At 29.7% G+C, this 20,530-nt stretch overlaps 1 protein-coding gene across 1 annotated transcript in view; it reads left to right on the top strand.

Moving 5' to 3' along the window:
- Nup188 (nuclear pore complex protein Nup188) overlaps positions 1 to 17,811 on the top strand; it is a 90,657-nt gene extending 72,846 nt beyond the window's left edge. The window contains exons 27-28 of the mRNA XM_071656622.1: positions 16,145 to 16,330; positions 16,802 to 17,811. Of these exons, the coding sequence (XP_071512723.1) occupies positions 16,145 to 16,330; positions 16,802 to 16,960 (345 nt within the window). The 3' untranslated portion in view covers positions 16,961 to 17,811. The remainder of the gene's footprint in view (positions 1 to 16,144; positions 16,331 to 16,801) is intronic.
- The last annotated feature ends 2,719 nt before the right edge of the window (positions 17,812 to 20,530 follow it).

The raw sequence follows: 20,530 nt of genomic DNA, 5'->3' as shown, positions 1-20,530 counted from the left end.
GAATCTGTGGTCAAAATCTAAAAATTCGTATAATTAGTCGAGTAATTAGCTTAATTTAAATTTTATCATAATTACTCCAGGTGCTAATTAACCGGTTAATATCATGAACTACAGTCTTTTGACTCGAAATACTTAAATACCATATAAAGTAACATCTATACACAGATTTTCATTAAAATCTAAGGAAGTTGAAAATCTGAGCAAAAAAAATGCAAGGCTATAGCCTTGGATTTTTCTTGATTTTTTTGAAAAAATAGATTTTCTTCAAATTTTCAGCATAGATACTTTTATGTATGCTGAATACGAATCTGTGGTCAAAATCTAAAAATTCGTATAATTAGTCGAGTAATTAGCTTAATTTAAATTTTATCATAATTATTCCAGGTGCTAATTAACCAGTTAATATCATGAATTACAGTCTTTTGACTCGAAATACTTAAATACCACATAAAATAATATCTATACACGAATTTTCATTAAAATCTAAGGAAGTTGAAAATCTGAGCAAAAAAAAATGCCTTGGATTTTTCTTGATTTTTTTGAAAAAATAGATTTTCTTCAAATTTTCAGCATAGATACTTTTATGTATGCTGAATACGAATCTGTGGTCAAAATCTAAAAATTCGTATAATTAGTCGAGTAATTAGCTTAATTTAATTTTATCATAATTACTCCAGGTGCTAATTAACCAGTTAATATCATGAATTACAGTCTTTTGACTCGAAATACTTAAATACCACATAAAATAATATCTATACACGGATTTTCATTAAAATCTAAGGAAGTTGAAAATCTGAGCAAAAAAAAATGCAAGGCTAGATATAGCCTTGGATTTTTCTTGATTTTTTTGAAAAAATAGATTTTCTTCAAATTATCAGCATAGATACTTTTATGTATGCTGAATACGAATCTGTGGTCAAAATCTAAAAATTCGTATAATTAGTCGAGTAATTTGCATTTAAATTTTATCATAATTACTCCAGGTGCTAATTAACCGGTTAATATCATGAACTACAGTCTTTTGACTCGAAATACTTAAATACCATATAAAGTAACATCTATACACAGATTTTCATTAAAATCTAAGGAAGTTGAAAATCTGAGCAAAAAAAATGCAAGGCTATAGCCTTGGATTTTTCTTGATTTTTTTGAAAAAATAGATTTTCTTCAAATTTTCAGCATAGATACTTTTATGTATGCTGAATACGAATCTGTGGTCAAAATCTAAAAATTCGTATAATTAGTCGAGTAATTAGCTTAATTTAAATTTTATCATAATTACTCCAGGTGCTAATTAACCAGTTAATATCATGAATTACAGTCTTTTGACTCGAAATACTTAAATACCACATAAATAATATCTATACACGAATTTTCATTAAAATCTAAGGAAGTTGAAAATCTGAGCAAAAAAAATGCAAGGCTATAGCCTTGGATTTTTCTTGATTTTTTTGAAAAAATAGATTTTCTTCAAATTTTCAGCATAGATACTTTTATGTATGCTGAATACGAATCTGTGGTCAAAATCTAAAAATTCGTATAATTAGTCGAGTAATTTGCATTTAAATTTTATCATAATTACTCCAGGTGCTAATTAACCGGTTAATATCATGAACTACAGTCTTTTGACTCGAAATACTTAAATACCATATAAAGTAACATCTATACACAGATTTTCATTAAAATCTAAGGAAGTTGAAAATCTGAGCAAAAAAAATGCAAGGCTATAGCCTTGGATTTTTCTTGATTTTTTTGAAAAAATAGATTTTCTTCAAATTTTCAGCATAGATACTTTTATGTATGCTGAATACGAATCTGTGGTCAAAATCTAAAAATTCGTATAATTAGTCGAGTAATTAGCTTAATTTAAATTTTATCATAATTACTCCAGGTGCTAATTAACCGGTTAATATCATGAACTACAGTCTTTTGACTCGAAATACTTAAATACCATATAAAGTAACATCTATACACAGATTTTCATTAAAATCTAAGGAAGTTGAAAATCTGAGCAAAAAAAAATGCAAGGCTATAGCCTTGGATTTTTCTTGATTTTTTTGAAAAAATAGATTTTCTTCAAATTTTCAGCATAGATACTTTTATGTATGCTGAATACGAATCTGTGGTCAAAATCTAAAAATTCGTATAATTAGTCGAGTAATTAGCTTAATTTAAATTTTATCATAATTACTCCAGGTGCTAATTAACCAGTTAATATCATGAACTACAGTCTTTTGACTCGAAATACTTAAATACCATATAAAGTAACATCTATACACAGATTTTCATTAAAATCTAAGGAAGTTGAAAATCTGAGCAAAAAAAATGCAAGCCTTGGATTTTTCTTGATTTTTTTGAAAAAATAGATTTTCTTCAAATTTTCAGCATAGATACTTTTATGTATGCTGAATACGAATCTGTGGTCAAAATCTAAAAATTCGTATAATTAGTCTAGTAATTAGCTTAATTTAATTTTATCATAATTACTCCAGGTGCTAATTAACCAGTTAATATCATGAACTACAGTCTTTTGACTCGAAATACTTAAATACCATATAAAGTAACATCTATACACAGATTTTCATTAAAATCTAAGGAAGTTGAAAATCTGAGCAAAAAAAAATGCAAGGCTATAGCCTTGGATTTTTCTTGATTTTTTTGAAAAAATAGATTTTCTTCAAATTTTCAGCATAGATACTTTTATGTATGCTGAATACGAATCTGTGGTCAAAATCTAAAAATTCGTATAATTAGTCGAGTAATTAGCTTAATTTAAATTTTATCATAATTACTCCAGGTGCTAATTAACCAGTTAATATCATGAATTACAGTCTTTTGACTCGAAATACTTAAATACCACATAAAATAATATCTATACACGAATTTTCATTAAAATCTAAGGAAGTTGAAAATCTGAGCAAAAAAAATGCAAGGCTATAGCCTTGGATTTTTCTTGATTTTTTGAAAAAATAGATTTTCTTCAAATTTTCAGCATAGATACTTTTATGTATGCTGAATACGAATCTGTGGTCAAAATCTAAAAATTCGTATAATTAGTCGAGTAATTAGCATTTAAATTTTATCATAATTACTCCAGGTGCTAATTAACCGGTTAATATCATGAACTACAGTCTTTTGACTCGAAATACTTAAATACCATATAAAGAACATCTATACACAGATTTTCATTAAAATCTAAGGAAGTTGAAAATCTGAGCAAAAAAAATGCAAGGCTATAGCCTTGGATTTTTCTTGATTTTTTTGAAAAAATAGATTTTCTTCAAATTTTCAGCATAGATACTTTTATGTATGTTGAATACGAATCTGTGGTCAAAATCTAAAAATTCGTATAATTAGACGAGTAATTAGCTTAATTTAAATTTTATCATAATTGCTCCAGGTGCTAATTAACCGGTTAATATCATGAACTACAGTCTTTTGACTCGAAAAACTTAAATACCATATAAAGTAACATCTATACACAGATTTTCATTAAAATCTAAGGAAGTTGAAAATATGATAAAAAAAAAAATGCAAGGCTATAGCCTTGGATTTTTCTTGATTTTTTTGAAAAAATAGATTTTCTTCAAATTTTCAGCATAGATACTTTTATGTATGCTGAATGCGAATCAGTTGTCAAAATCTAAAAATTCGTATAATTAGTCGAGTAATTAGCTTAATTTAAATTTTATCATAATTACTCCAGGTGCTAATTAACCGGTTAATATCATGAACTACAGTCTTTGACTCGAAATACTTAAATACTATATAAAGAAACATCTATACACAGATTTTCATTAAAAACTAAGGAAGTTGAAAATCTGAGCAAAAAAAAATGCAAGGCTATAGCCTTGGATTTTTCTTGATTTTTTTGAAAAATAGATTTTCTTCAAATTTTCAGCATAGATACTTTTATGTATGCTGAATACGAATCTGTGGTCAAAATCTAAAAATTCGTATAATTAGTCGAGTAATTAGCTTAATTTAAATTTTATCATAATTACTCCAGGTGCTAATTAACCAGTTAATATCATGAATTACAGTCTTTTGACTCGAAATACTTAAATACCATATAAAGTAACATCTATACACAGATTTTCATTAAAATCTAAGGAAGTTGAAAATCTGAGCAAAAAAAATGCAAGGCTATAGCCTTGGATTTTTCTTGATTTTTTTGAAAAAATAGATTTTCTTCAAATTTTCAGCATAGATACTTTTATGTATGCTGAATACGAATCTGTGGTCAAAATCTAAAAATTCGTATAATTAGTCGAGTAATTAGCTTAATTTAAATTTTATCATAATTACTCCAGGTGCTAATTAACCGGTTAATATCATGAACTACAGTCTTTTGACTCGAAATACTTAAATACCATATAAAGTAACATCTATACACAGATTTTCATTAAAATCTAAGGAAGTTGAAAATCTGAGAAAAAAAAATGCAAGGCTATAGCCTTGGATTTTTCTTGATTTTTTTGAAAAAATAGATTTTCTTCAAATTTTCAGCATAGATACTTTTATGTATGCTGAATACGAATCTGTGGTCAAAATCTAAAAATTCGTATAATTAGTCGAGTAATTAGCTTAATTTAAATTTATCATAATTACTCCAGGTGCTAATTAACCGGTTAATATCATGAACTACAGTCTTTTGACTCGAAATACTTAAATACCATATAAAGTAACATCTATACACAGATTTTCATTAAAATCTAAGGAAGTTGAAAATCTGAGCAAAAAAAATGCAAGGCTATAGCCTTGGATTTTTCTTGATTTTTTTGAAAAAATAGATTTTCTTCAAATTTTCAGCATAGATACTTTTATGTATGCTGAATACGAATCTGTGGTCAAAATCTAAAAATTCGTATAATTAGTCGAGTAATTAGCTTAATTTAAATTTTATCATAATTACTCCAGGTGCTAATTAACCAGTTAATATCATGAACTACAGTCTTTTGACTCGAAATACTTAAATACCATATAAAGTAACATCTATACACAGATTTTCATTAAAATCTAAGGAAGTTGAAAATCTGAGCAAAAAAAATGCAAGGCTATAGCCTTGGATTTTTCTTGATTTTTTTGAAAAAATAGATTTTCTTCAAATTTTCAGCATAGATACTTTTATGTATGCTGAATACGAATCTGTGGTCAAAATCTAAAAATTCGTATAATTAGTCGAGTAATTAGCTTAATTTAAATTTATCATAATTACTCCAGGTGCTAATTAACCGGTTAATATTATGAACTACAGTCTTTTGACTCGAAATACTTAAATACCATATAAAGTAACATCTATACACAGATTTTCATTAAAATCTAAGGAAGTTGAAAATCTGAGAAAAAAAATGCAAGGCTATAGCCTTGGATTTTTCTTGATTTTTTTGAAAAAATAGATTTTCTTCAAATTTTCAGCATAGATACTTTTATGTATGCTGAATACGAATCTGTGGTCAAAATCTAAAAATTCGTATAATTAGTCGAGTAATTAGCTTAATTTAAATTTATCATAATTACTCCAGGTGCTAATTAACCAGTTAATATCATGAATTACAGTCTTTTGACTCGAAATAATTAAATACCATATAAAGGAACATCTATACACAGATTTTCATTAAAATCTAAGGAAGTTGAAAATCTGAGCAAAAAAAAATGCAAGGCTATAGCCTTGGATTTTTCTTGATTTTTTTGAAAAAATAGATTTTCTTCAAATTTTCAGCATAGATACTTTTATGTATGCTGAATACGAATCTGTGGTCAAAATCTAAAAATTCGTATAATTAGTCGAGTAATTAGCTTAATTTAAATTTTATCATAATTACTCCAGGTGCTAATTAACCAGTTAATATCATGAATTACAGTCTTTTGACTCGAAATACTTAAATACCACATAAAATAATATCTATACACAGATTTTCATTAAAATCTAAGGAAGTTGAAAATCTGAGCAAAAAAAATGCAAGGCTATAGCCTTGGATTTTTCTTGATTTTTTTGAAAAAATAGATTTTCTTCAAATTTTCAGCATAGATACTTTTATGTATGCTGAATACGAATCTGTGGTCAAAATCTAAAAATTCGTATAATTAGTCGAGTAATTAGCTTAATTTAAATTTTATCATAATTACTCCAGGTGCTAATTAACCGGTTAATATCATGAACTACAGTCTTTTGACTCGAAATACTTAAATACCATATAAAGTAACATCTATACACAGATTTTCATTAAAATCTAAGGAAGTTGAAAATCTGAGAAAAAAAATGCAAGGCTATAGCCTTGGATTTTTCTTGATTTTTTTGAAAAAATAGATTTTCTTCAAATTTTCAGCATAGATACTTTTATGTATGCTGAATACGAATCTGTGGTCAAAATCTAAAAATTTGTATAATTAGTCGAGTAATTAGCTTAATTTACATTTTATAATTACTCCAGGTGCTAATTAACCAGTTAATATCATGAATTACAGTCTTTTGACTCGAAATAATTAAATACCATATAAAGGAACATCTATACACAGATTTTCATTAAAATCTAAGGAAGTTGAAAATCTGAGCAAAAAAAATTAGCATAGTTGATTTTTTTTTTTGAAAAAATAGATTTCCTTCAAATTTTCAGCATAGATATTTTATGTATGCTGAATGCGAATCGTTATCAAAATCTAAAAATTGTTATAATTAGATCGAGTAATTAGCTTAATTTATATTTTGTCATAATTACTCCAGGTGCTAATTAACCAGTTAATATCATGAATTACAGTCTACTGACTCGAAATACTTAAATACCACATAAAGTAATATCTATACACGAATTTTCATTAAAATCTAAGGAAGTTGAAAATCTGAGGAAAAAAAAATGCAAGGCCTTGGATTTTTCCTGATTTTTTTAGTCGAGTATTTGCATTTAAATTTTATCATAATTACTCCAGGTGCTAATTAACGGTTAATATCATGAACTACTGTCTTTGACTCGAAATACTTAAATACCATATAAGTAACATCTATACCCAGATTTTCATTAAAATCTAAGGAAGTTGAAAATTGATAAAAAAAAAAATGCAAGGCTATAGCCTTGGATTTTTCTTGATTTTTTTGAAAAATAGATTTTCTTCAAATTTTCAGCATAGATACTTTTATGTATGCTGAATACGAATCTGTGGTCAAAATCTAAAAATTCGTATAATTAGTCGAGTAATTAGCTTAATTTAAATTTTATCATAATTACTCCAGGTGCTAATTAACCGGTTAATATCATGAACTACAGTCTTTTGACTCGAAATACTTAAATACCATATAAAGTAACATCTATACACAGATTTTCATTAAAATCTAAGGAAGTTGAAAATCTGATAAAAAAAAAATGCAAGGCTATAGCCTAGGATTTTTCTTGATTTTTTTGAAAAAATAGATTTTCTTCAAATTTTCAGCATAGATACTTTTATGTATGCTGAATACGAATCTGTGGTCAAAATCTAAAAATTCGTATAATTAGTCGAGTAATTAGCTTAATTTAAATTTTATAATTACTCCAGGTGCTAATTAACCGGTTAATATCATGAACTACAGTCTTTTGACTCGAAATACTTAAATGCCATATAAAGTAACATCTATACACAGATTTTCATTAAAATCTAAGGAAGTTGAAAATCTGAGAAAAAAAAATAAGGCTATAGCCTTGGATTTTTCTTGATTTTTTTAAAAAAATAGATTTTAAAATTTCCAGCATAGATACTTTTATGTATGCTGAATACGAATCTGTGGTGAAAATCTAAAAATTCGTATAATTAGACGAGTAATTAGCGTAATTTAAATCTTATAATTGCTCCAAGTGCCGATTAACCGGTTAATATCATGAACTACAGTCTTTTGACTCGAAATACTTAAATACCACATAAAGTAACATCTATACACAGATTTTCATTAAAATCTAAGGAAGTTGAAAATCTGAGAAAAAAAAATAAGGGTATAGCCTTGGATTTTTCTTGATTTTTTTTTAAAAAAAATAGATTTTCAAATTTTCAGCATAGATCCTTTTATGTATGCTGAATACGAATCTGTGGTCAAAATCTAAAAATTCGTATAATTAGTCGAGTAATTAGCTTAATTTAAATTTTTTAATTACTCCAGGCTATAGCCTTGGATTTTTTCTTGATTTTTTTGAAAAAATAGATTTTCCTTCAAATTTTCAGCATAGATACTTTTATGTATGGTGAATACGAATCTGTAGTCAAAATCTAAAAATTCGTATAAATTGACGAGTAATTAGCGTAATTTAAATTTTATCATAATTGCTCCAGGTGCTAATTAACCAGTTAATATAATTAACTACAGTCTTTTGACTCGAAAAAGTTAAATACCATATAAAGTAACATCTATACACAGATTTTCATTAAAATCAAAGGAAGTTGAAAATATGATAAAAAAAAAAAAAAAGATGCAAGGCTTGGATTTTTCTTGATTTTTTTGAAAAAATAGATTTTCTTCAAATTTTCAGCATAGATACTTTTATGTATGCTGAATGCGAATCAGTTGTCAAAATCTAAAAATTCGTATAATTAGTCGAGTAATTAGCTTAATTTAAATTTTATCATAATTACTCCAGGTGATAATTAATCGGTTAATATCATGAACTACAGTCTTTGACTCGAAATACTTAAATACTATATAAAGAAACATCTATACACAGATTTTCATTAAAAACTAAGGAAGTTGAAAAGCTGAGCAAAAAAAAAAATGCAAGGCTATAGCCTTGGATTTTTCTTGATTTTTTTGGAAAAATGGATTTTCTTCAAATTTTCAGCATAGATACTTTTATGTATGCTGAATACGAATCTGTGGTCAAAATCTAAAAATTCGTATAATTAGTCGAGTAATTAGCTTAATTTATATTTTATCATAATTACTCCAGGTGCTAATTAACTAGTTAATATCATGAATTACAGTCTTTTGACTCGAAATACTTAAATACCACATAAAATAATATCTATACACGAATTTTCATTAAAATCTAAGGAAGTTGAAAATCTGAGCAAAAAAAAAAAAATGCAAGGCTATAGCCTTGGATTTTTCTTGATTTTTTTGAAAAAATAGATTTTCTTCAAATTATCAGCATATATACTTTTATGTATGCTGAATACGAATCTGTGGTCAAAATCTAAAAATTCGTGTAATTAGTCGAGTAATTTGCATTTAAATTTCATAATTACTCCAGGTGCTAATTAACCGGTTAATATCATGAACTACTGTCTTTTGACTCGAAGTACTTAAATACCACATAATATCTATACACGAATTTTTAGATTTTGACCACAGATTCATATTGTGAGCAAAAAAAATTTTCTTTATTTTTTTTAAATAGATTTTATTCAAATTAGCTTAATTTAAATTTTATCATAATTACTCCAGGTGCTAATTAACCGGTTAATATCATGAACTACAGTCTTTTGACCCGAAATACTTAAATACCATATAAAGTAACAGCTATACACAGATTTTCATTAAAATCTAAGGAAGTTGAAAATCTGAGCAAAAAAAATGCAAGGCTATAGCCTTGGATTTTTCTTGATTTTTTTGAAAAAATAGATTTTCTTCAAATTATCAGCATAGATACTTTTATGTATGCTGAATACGAATCTGGTCAAAATCTAAAAATTCGTATAATTAGTCGAGTAATTAGCGTAATTTGAATTTTATCATAATTGCTCCAGGTGCTAATTAACCGATTAATATCATGAACTACAGTCTTTTGACTCGAAATACTTAAATACCATATAAAGTAACATGTATATACAGATTTTCATTAAAATCTAAGGAAGTTGAAAATCTGATGAAAAAAAATGCAAGGCTATAGCCTTGGATTTTTCTTGATTTTTTTGAAAAAATAGATTTTCTTCAAAATTTCAGCATAGATACTTTTATGTATGCTGAATACGAATCTGTGGTCAAAATATAAAAATCCGTATAATTAGCCGAGTAATTAGCTTAATTTAAATTTTATAATTACTCCAGGTGCTAATTAACCAGTTAATATCATGAATTACAGTCTTTTGACACGAAATACTTAAATACCACATAAAATAATATCTATACACGAATTTTCATTAAAATCTAAGGAAGTTGAAAATTTGAGCAAAAAAAAATGCAAGGCTATAGCCTTGGATTTTTCTTGATTTTTTGAAAAAATAGATTTCCTTCAAATTTTCAGCATAGATACTTTTATGTATGTTGAATACGAATCTGTGGTCAAAATCTAAAAATTCGTATTAGTCGAGTAATTAGCATTTAAATTTTATCAATTACTCCAGATGCTATTTAACCGGTTAATATCATGAACTACTGTCTTTGGAATCGAATTACTTAAATGCCATATAAAGTAACATCTATACACAGATTTTCATTAAAATCTAAGGAAGTTGAAAATCGGGTCGAGTTATTAGCTTAATTTAAATTTTATCATAATTACTCCAGGTGCTAATTAACCAGTGAATATAATGAATTACAGTCTTTTGACTCGAAATACTTAAATACCACATAATATCTATACACGAATATTTAGATTTTGACCACAGATTCATATTGTGAGCAAAAAAGATTTTCTTTTATTTTTTTGAAAAAATAGATTTTCAAATTAGCTTTATTTAAATTTTATCATAATTACTCCAGGTGGTAATTAACCGATTAATATCATGAACTACTGTCTTTTGACTCGAAATACTTAAATACCATGTAGAGTAACAGCTATACACAGATTTTCATTAAAATCTAAGAAAGTTGAAAATCTGAGAAAAAAAAAAAAAATGCAAGGCTATAGCCTTGGATTTTTCTTGGATTTTTTTGAAAAATAAATTTTCTTCAAATTTTCAGCATAGATACTTTTATGTATGCTGAATACGAATCCGCGGTCAAAATCTAAAAATTCGTATAATTAGTCGAGTAATTAGCTTAATTTAATTTTTTTCATAATTACTCCAGGTGCTAATTAACCGGTTAATATCATGAACTACAGTCTTTTGACTCGAAATACTTAAATACCACATAAAATAATATCTATACACGAATTTTCATTAAAATCTAAGGAAGTTGAAAATCTGAGCAAAAAAAAAATGCAAGGCTATAGCCTTGGATTTTTCTTGATTTTTTTGAAAAAATAGATTTTCTTCAAATTATCAGCATAGATACTTTTATGTATGCTGAATACGAATCTGTGGTCAAAATCTAAAAATTCGTGTAATTAGTCGAGTAATTTGCATTTAAATTTCATAATTACTCCAGGTGCTAATTAACCGGTTAATATCATGAACTACTGTCTTTTGACTCGAAGTACTTAAATACCACATAATATCTATACACGAATTTTTAGATTTTGACCACAGATTCATATTGAGCAAAACAAATTTTCTTTATTTTTTTGAAATAGATTTTATTCAAATTAGCTTAATTTAAATTTTATCATAATTACTCCAGGTGCTAATTAACCGGTTAATATCATGAACTACAGTCTTTTGACCCGAAATACTTAAATACCATATAAAGTAACAGCTATACACAGATTTTCATTAAAATCTAAGGAAGTTGAAAATCTGAGCAAAAAAAATGCAAGGCTATAGCCTTGGATTTTTCTTGATTTTTTTGAAAAAATAGATTTTCTTCAAATTATCAGCATAGATACTTTTATGTATGCTGAATACGAATCTGGTCAAAATCTAAAAATTCGTATAATTAGTCGAGTAATTAGCGTAATTTGAATTTTATCATAATTGCTCCAGGTGCTAATTAACCGATTAATATCATGAACTACAGTCTTTTGACTCGAAATACTTAAATACCATATAAAGTAACATGTATATACAGATTTTCATTAAAATCTAAGGAAGTTGAAAATCTGATGAAAAAAAATGCAAGGCTATAGCCTTGGATTTTTCTTGATTTTTTTGAAAAAATAGATTTTCTTCAAAATTTCAGCATAGATACTTTTATGTATGCTGAATACGAATCTGTGGTCAAAATATAAAAATCCGTATAATTAGCCGAGTAATTAGCTTAATTTAAATTTTATAATTACTCCAGGTGCTAATTAACCAGTTAATATCATGAATTACAGTCTTTTGACACGAAATACTTAAATACCACATAAAATAATATCTATACACGAATTTTCATTAAAATCTAAGGAAGTTGAAAATTTGAGCAAAAAAAAATGCCTTGGATTTTTCTTGATTTTTTGAAAAAATAGATTTCCTTCAAATTTTCAGCATAGATACTTTTATGTATGTTGAATACGAATCTGTGGTCAAAATCTAAAAATTCGTATTAGTCGAGTAATTAGCATTTAAATTTTATCAATTACTCCAGCCTTGGATTTTTCTTGATTTTTTGAAAAAATAGATTTCCTTCAAATTTTCAGCATAGATACTTTTATGTATGTTGAATACGAATCTGTGGTCAAAATCTAAAAATTCGTATTAGTCGAGTAATTAGCATTTAAATTTTATCAATTACTCCAGATGCTATTTAACCGGTTAATATCATGAACTACTGTCTTTGGAATCGAATTACTTAAATGCCATATAAAGTAACATCTATACACAGATTTTCATTAAAATCTAAGGAAGTTGAAAATCGGGTCGAGTTATTAGCTTAATTTAAATTTTATCATAATTACTCCAGGTGCTAATTAACCAGTGAATATAATGAATTACAGTCTTTTGACTCGAAATACTTAAATACCACATAATATCTATACACGAATATTTAGATTTTGACCACAGATTCATATTGTGAGCAAAAAAGATTTTCTTTTATTTTTTTGAAAAAATAGCTTTTCAAATTAGCTTTATTTAAATTTTATCATAATTACTCCAGGTGGTAATTAACCGATTAATATCATGAACTACTGTCTTTTGACTCGAAATACTTAAATACCATGTAGAGTAACAGCTATACACAGATTTTCATTAAAATCTAAGAAAGTTGAAAATCTGAGAAAAAAAAAAATGCAAGGCTATAGCCTTGGATTTTTCTTGGATTTTTTTGAAAAATAAATTTTCTTCAAATTTTCAGCATAGATACTTTTATGTATGCTGAATACGAATCCGCGGTCAAAATCTAAAAATTCGTATAATTAGTCGAGTAATTAGCTTAATTTAATTTTTTTCATAATTACTCCAGGTGCTAATTAACCGGTTAATATCATGAACTACAGTCTTTTGACTCGAAATACTTAAATACCATATAAAGTAACATCTATACACAGATTTTCATTAAAATCTAACGAAGTTGAAAATCTCAGCAAAAAAATGCCTTGGATTTTTCTTGATTTTTTTGAAAAAATATTTTCTTCACAAATTTTCAGCATAGATACTTTTATGTATGCTGACTACGAATCCGTGGTCAAAATCTAAAAATTCGTATAATTAGTCGAGTAATTAGCTTAATTTAAATTTTATAATTACTCCAGGTGCTAATTAACCAGTTAATATCATGAACTACAGTCTTTTGACTCGAAATACTTAAATACCTTATAAAGTAACATCTATACACAGATTTTCATTAAAATCTAAGGAAGTTGAAAATCTGAGCAAAAAAAATGCCTTGGATTTTTCTTGATTTTTTTGAAAAAATAAATTTTCAAATTTTCAGCATAGATACTTTTTTATGGTGAATAAGAATCTGTGGTCAAAATCTAAAAATTCGTATAATTAGTCGAGTAATTAGCTTAATTTAAATTTTATCATAATTACTCCAGGTGCTAATTAACCAGTTAATATCATGAATTACTGTCTTTTGACTCGAAATACTTAATTACCACATAAAATAATATCTATACACGAATTTTCATTAAAATCTGAGCAAAAAAATGCAAGGCCTTGGATTTTTCTTGATTTTTTTGAAAAAATAGATTTTCTTCAAATTTTCAGCATAGATACTTTTATGTATGCTGAATAGGAATCTGTGGTCAAAATCTAAAAATTCGTATAATTAGTCGAGTAATTAGCATTTAAATTTTATCATAATTAAGATACTTTTATGTATGCTGAATAGGAATCTGTGGTCAAAATCTAAAAATTCGTATAATTAGTCGAGTAATTAGCATTTAAATTTTATCATAATTACTCCAGGTGCTAATTAATCGGTTAATATCATGAACTACAGTCTTTTGACTCGAAATATTTTAATACCATATAAAATAACATCTATACACAGATTTTCATTAAAATCTAAGGAAGTTGAAAATCTGAGCAAAAAAATGCAAGGCTATAATAGCCTTGCATTTTTTTTTGCTCAGATTTTCAACTTCCTCAGATTTTAATGAAAATCAGTGTATAGATATTATTTTATAGAGTTGATAGAGTGGATAGAGATGCTCTGTGAAAGGTATTAAGAATATATGGTGTGGGAGGCAAGTTGTTAGTGCAGTGAAAAGTTTTTATCGAGTATATAAGGCATGTGTACGAGTACGAAGAGGGGAAAGTGATTGGTTCTTAGTGAATGTCAGTTTGCAGCACGGGTGCGTGATGTCTGTATCGTTCTTTAATTTGTTTATGGATGGGGTTGTTAGGGAGGTGAATGCAAGAGTTTTGGAGAGAGGGGCAAGTATGCAGTCTGTTGTGGATGAGAGAGCTTGGGAAGTGAGTCAATTGTTGTTCGCTGATGATACAGCCCTGGTGGCTGATTCGGATGAGAAACTGCAGAAGCTGGTGACTGAGTTGGGTAAAGTGTGTGAAAGAAGAAAGCTGAGAGTAATTGTGAATAAGAGCAACGTTATTAGGTACAGTAGTGTTGAGGGACAAGTCATTTGGGAGGTAAGTTTGAATGGAGAAAAACTGGAGGAAGTGAAGCATTATAGATATCTGGGAGTGGATTTGGCTGCGGATGGAACCATGGAAGCAGAAGTGAGTTATGACATAGGGCAGGGGAGGGGGCGAAAGTTCTGGGAGTGTTGGAAGATGTGTGAAAGGCGAGAACATTATCTTGAAAAGCAAAAATGGGTATGTTTGAAGGAATAGTGGTTCCAACAATGTTATATGGTTGCAAGGCGTGGGCTATTGGTAGAGTTGTGTTTAGGAGGGTGGATGTGCTGGAAATGAGATGTTTGAGGACAATATGTGGTGTGAGGTGGTTGAGAGGGTAAGAGAGATGTGTGGTAATAAAAAGAGTGTGGTTGAGAGAGCAGAAGAGGGTGTTTTGAAATGGTTTGGTCACATGAAGAGAATGAGTGAGGAAAGTTTGACAAAGAGGATATATGTGTTAGAGGTGGAGGGAATGAAGAGAAGCGGGAGACCAAATTGGATGTGGAAAGATGGAGTGAAAAAGATTTTGAGCGATCGGGGCCTGAACATGCAGGAGGGTGAAAGGCGTGCAAGGAATAGAATGAATTGGAATGATGTGGTACACCGGGGTCGACCTGCTGTCAGTGGATTGAACCTGGACATGTGAAGCGTCTGGGGCAAACCATGGAAAGTTTTGTGTGGCCTGGATGTGGAAAGGGAGCTGTGGTTTCAATGTATTATTACATGACAGCTAGAGACTGAGTGTGAACGAATGTGGCCTTTGTTGTCTTTCCTAGCACTACCTTGCACACATGCGGGGGTAGGGGTTGTCATTTCATGTGTGACGGGGTGGCGCCGGGAATAATAAGGGCAGCAAGTGTGAATTATATACATGTGTATATATGTACATGTCTGTGTGTGTGTGGATGTGTATGTATATACATGTGTATGTGGGTGGGTTGGGCCATTCTTTTGTCTGTTTCCTTGTGCAACCTTGCTAATGGGGGAGACAGCGACAAAGTATAATAAAAAAAATATAAAATAACTTGGAACATTAGGTAGAATCCTCTGAAAACACTATACTAGAGTTGCCCTCTACCAGTGGCCTATTAAGGGCGAGGCATTGGGGCTAAATAGTGGCACTGCAAGTTCAACAGTTATAGAAACTCTTTTGCTATGGTCACCCCCCTTGAGTGAGTTCTTGAACGGAATACGCATCAGAGACATATATAGATAGATAGAAATACAGTTAGAAATGGTATTTCCAGGAAAAAATATGGATAAATTGTGTTACTGAACTTTGATAAAGTATGACTTAGCTAAGGAAAGACAAACATAAAAATAATAATAATTTATGATATGCTTTGCACACTGATAGGAAAGCCGTGGCGTATCCCCATGTCGTAGTGGTGCTCCTGAAGTTGGCCTGTGTTTGAGAGTGTTAGCCACATGTGCAGAGGAGGCCTTGCTACTACTACTTACTCAGTCCACCCTAGCATTAATGAGTCCTGAAACTTCCCCACGTGATGCAGTCCGAATTCGTCATGGACTCGCAGATGAAATGGTATGTGTTGGTCTTTCATTTGTGGTTAATACTCTTCAGTGTACTGTAGATGGATGTCAGTTTTTAATGAAGAGCAAGTGAAAAAAAAAAAAAAAAATTTGTCATGACAAAACAAAATGAAACATCATATGAGTCAGCTCTGTGATTTGAAAGGAGGGTTTGGATTCATTTTAAGCATGGAATGTTCTCTGATGAATGGCTAAGAAATTCACTGCCTAATATTGGAACTGATTTCTAGTACTGTATAATCCTTGATGCACACTACTGAAATAACTTTCTAATCACAGACATTTGTTAAAGTAAAAGGACTTACTCACAAGCATTCTTGAATATAATGATTAAATTCTAAGCACTGGCCATATATATGGAGCTCATTAATCTATATAAAAGAACAGTCAAGCTCTTTTCATGTATTTGAAAGATAACCAGTTTGTATGTAACCTACATTGATTGTGAACCTGAATTTTGCAGAATTCATTCTTCACACGATGGTTAGGCCGACGACCAGCAGTTTCACCTCTGCCGTCATCTGCTACAGGTGTTTCTGCTGTTAGCAGTTCAGTCCAAATAGATTTAACTTATTTACGCTTTGCGCAGCAACTTGTGGGAAGGCTTTGTGCAACAAAATGATGGTTGGTGTATTTAATAATTTGAATTCCATACCACTTTATCTCAGTACTGAAATAGCATCTATTTTTGTAGGGGAATTGTTTACTTGTCTGGGACAGAATTATGTTTGCATTGTTAAGCCATTTGCACAGTATTGTACAGAATAATAGTTCATCTCAGACTGTATTACACAAAAGATGCTAGAGGTTCAGTAACTTCAGAGTACAAAGAATGCTACTGTAATGCATGAAGGTGTATACAGTGGTTATTGTTCTGTGTGGACGAGATTTAGATTGCATTGCAGGAAATAAGATTTGCAAAAAAAAATCTCTTCCCTGTTCTCTTTAATACTTTTCTAATGCATTTGAAAAATGAAAATGCTTTACTTTTTGTAAGTGACCTTTTTATCGAGTTTCTAGAAGTCACCCTTTTTCTAGCCTGCACTTATTTTTATTTCAATGATATAAAGACATATCTTTTCTTAAGATTTCTCTGATAACTTGCTGGGAGGGTGATGTCAGGATTCATATGAGCCTGCAAAATTCTGAGTACCTTTTAAAATATTTTGGAAAAAAAAAAAAAAAGCCCTGTAAAAACAAAAAATTTACTTTAAAATTCCCATATGGCCTTAATTACTATCATAATTCCTGAAAAAAAAATGGTCCAAAAGAACTATTCTCATAAGCATCTTTTTTTGTATTAATTTCTAGAAACTGACTATAAATTTCTAATTATTCAAAACATGTGTTAGCATTACAACAAAACTTGGGCCAAAATATATTCTTGACCTGAAAAAGGTGTGAATCTTAACTTTCCAATACATGAATGAACCCTGTGATGTAATTAAAACATAGATGCATGAGACAATAATGTTTGTTAGTGTTATTTTCTTTTTACCATATTTCTTTAGTTAGTGCTTTAAAGATGAGTCTCAAGATATCAGATGTCAGTCAGCTAAATGACAAAATTATCTGCCATCTTATGTTGAATGAGTCTCAAGTCCATGTCCATTCTAGAAGCATACCCTTCAATTACTTTAGGCACTCTCAAGTACCTTGCAACACACAGTCATAAGTGATAGTCACTATAGTCTATACCATCTATTTCTTCACCTTCTTGTCCAGTATAAAGTACTAAAAGCTTCATTTTTGCCATCAGCACTATACACGCAATTATATTTGTGCCTGAACAAAGTATTTCATGCATTGATCAAAATATCCTTAACACACAACACTGAACAATTAGAGAATACCTGCATCTTCATTCACACTAAATCTGAATGCAGAAAATTCTTCCATAACACACACTCATTTCCCTGCATCATTAATGGAAGTACAACCAGTACTCATAAATGAATGTGAGCAATATTAAAGTAAGTAACCATTTGCATGAAAAATTAATTAGTGAGCAAGGCATGTGTATGAGAGCCATGTAAGATACTTTTAGCAAAACAGGCATTGGAGAACAAACAAATGTGAGAATAGGGTGGAAGTTGAATACTTCAGGACAGTATGTGTTGATGAGCACAACCTGACTGAGGGAAGACTGACTAAGATGATCTATGTATCAGAAATGGATCGGAAAAAAGAGTGAAACCAAGGAGACAAAAGGTTATGGATGTGGCTTTGGTGTAACAATGCCTGAACTTTCAGGAGGAAGAGGTGTGCATGGGAAAGAATGACCTGGATTAATGAGATATATGGATGGTGATGTGCTGTAAATGGGCTTAGCCTAGGCACATGAGGCAATCAAGATAAACCATGGACAGTCTGAAGGGTTTGATTGGACAGAAGGCTCTGGGTTCCATATGTTATATATGACAGCTAGGAAGTGGATGTGTACAGACGAGTCTGTTGTTTAACTGTTCCAGACAATACCTTGTTTGGGAGAAGCAACTGTGTTCATAAAATTACCAGTGACAAAAGTGAATATCAGACATGCTTCATTGTCCATGTATGATGCTTGGCTTAAAGATACAAATAAACTATCAAAGAAAATAAATGTTCCCCTAAATATCATTTCTGACAGCAAGATACTCGTGAGAGTACTTGTCTCTCACATACAACACATATACATCAATGGTCTATGATCAATGAAGATACTTAAAATCCAACTAAACTTCTCATTAAACAGTATTCTTACTGATTGTACCAAGACCCATCCTCAAAATTCCATTCTTCATTTTTTTTATTATTATTATTTTGCTTTGTCGCTGTCTCCCGTGTTTGCGAGGTAGCGCATTTTATTCATATTAAATGTAACAACACTATGCCTACCTCTTCTAGAGATTTAGCTAAAAAAACCAACACTGTTCACGTACATAAACTAGCAACTTAAAATCCATCAGATGATGCTTCAATTGTATCCTGCAATCACTATCACTCATATACTCTCATTTTGAGACTTCACTGCCTATCACCAAAGGTTTTTCACTCCTGTAAAATGCACAATACATGTTCATCCCTTCCTGTCTTATGCATTTGATCTACATTCAGAGGAAGCACAAAATTTCCCCTTAAATTTCTAGTTATTCTCCCCCCCCCCCTCCATAATTCTCACCTATTTTCTAGTAATCATGTGTGCTGCTTTATCATTCATTATTTACAGTCTAACTTCCATTCATCAGTTTTCTGGTAGATCCAATCTCCTTCAGCTTCATTCCACTCTGCTGTTTCTCTTTCCACTTCCTCTTTATAATGCTACAACACTCTATGAAGGCCTTTATAACTCATCAGTTTTTTAACCTGATGTCAGTTTTCCATCAAAGTTTTCTTGAAGTTTCTATCCAATTCCTAAACTTCACAACTTACTTCCTCCTTGCTTTTTATTTTCCAACATTTAGCCCATTTAAACTTAATGCTCTCCCACTCACATCAGTCCAATCACAGGGTCAGATAGGCCCCTCTCAATCCACTTACAAAGCCTTACCTTATGCATACTATTTATCATAATCTTATTAAAATCACACCAAACCCACTTTTTCACTCCTCTTTGTACACACGAAATACTTTTCTGGACTCTTTTTAAGGCTTCATTAATAAAGAACAGTCCTCAAGGTCTATGCTAGAGAGGAAATAATTCAGAGAGGGTGAAAATGTAAAAAAAAGAAAGGATAAGTGTATGGTGCATGTATATAAGTGTTTCACTCACTAAATTAATCTTGAAAAGCCATTAACCAATAAAAGGCATAATTTGGCTATTTTTGAAACAACTGTGTATCTCGTCAGATGTTCTATCTAGCTACTATTTGAATCCAAATCACATTTAAATGATACAGACCAAGTCCATATAACCTCACCTCATTTAGGAGTATCCTTGATAAAGTACATCTCCAGTGTGCTCGAGGAAATGAAGTTTCCCAAACTATCAAGAGTGCTCAATAATCAAACATCTACATACACATAACTGTCAATATTAATCTCTATGTTCAGTAGTTTCTGGATCATGACCATGAAAATAAAGTTCTGGCAAAATACTGATAACACAAATAACAACAGCACACTTACATTTTTTTTTTTTTTTTTTTTTTTTTTTTTTTTTTTTCCCAAAAGAAGGAACAGAGAATTGGGCCAGGTGAGGGTATTCCCTCAA

This window comes from Panulirus ornatus, chromosome 63 (assembly GCF_036320965.1).
Source record: "Panulirus ornatus isolate Po-2019 chromosome 63, ASM3632096v1, whole genome shotgun sequence".
In the NCBI taxonomy this organism is placed as follows: domain Eukaryota; kingdom Metazoa; phylum Arthropoda; class Malacostraca; order Decapoda; family Palinuridae; genus Panulirus; species Panulirus ornatus.
Note: the sequence above shows the minus strand (reverse complement) of the source record. Positions and strands in the feature narration are given on the sequence as shown.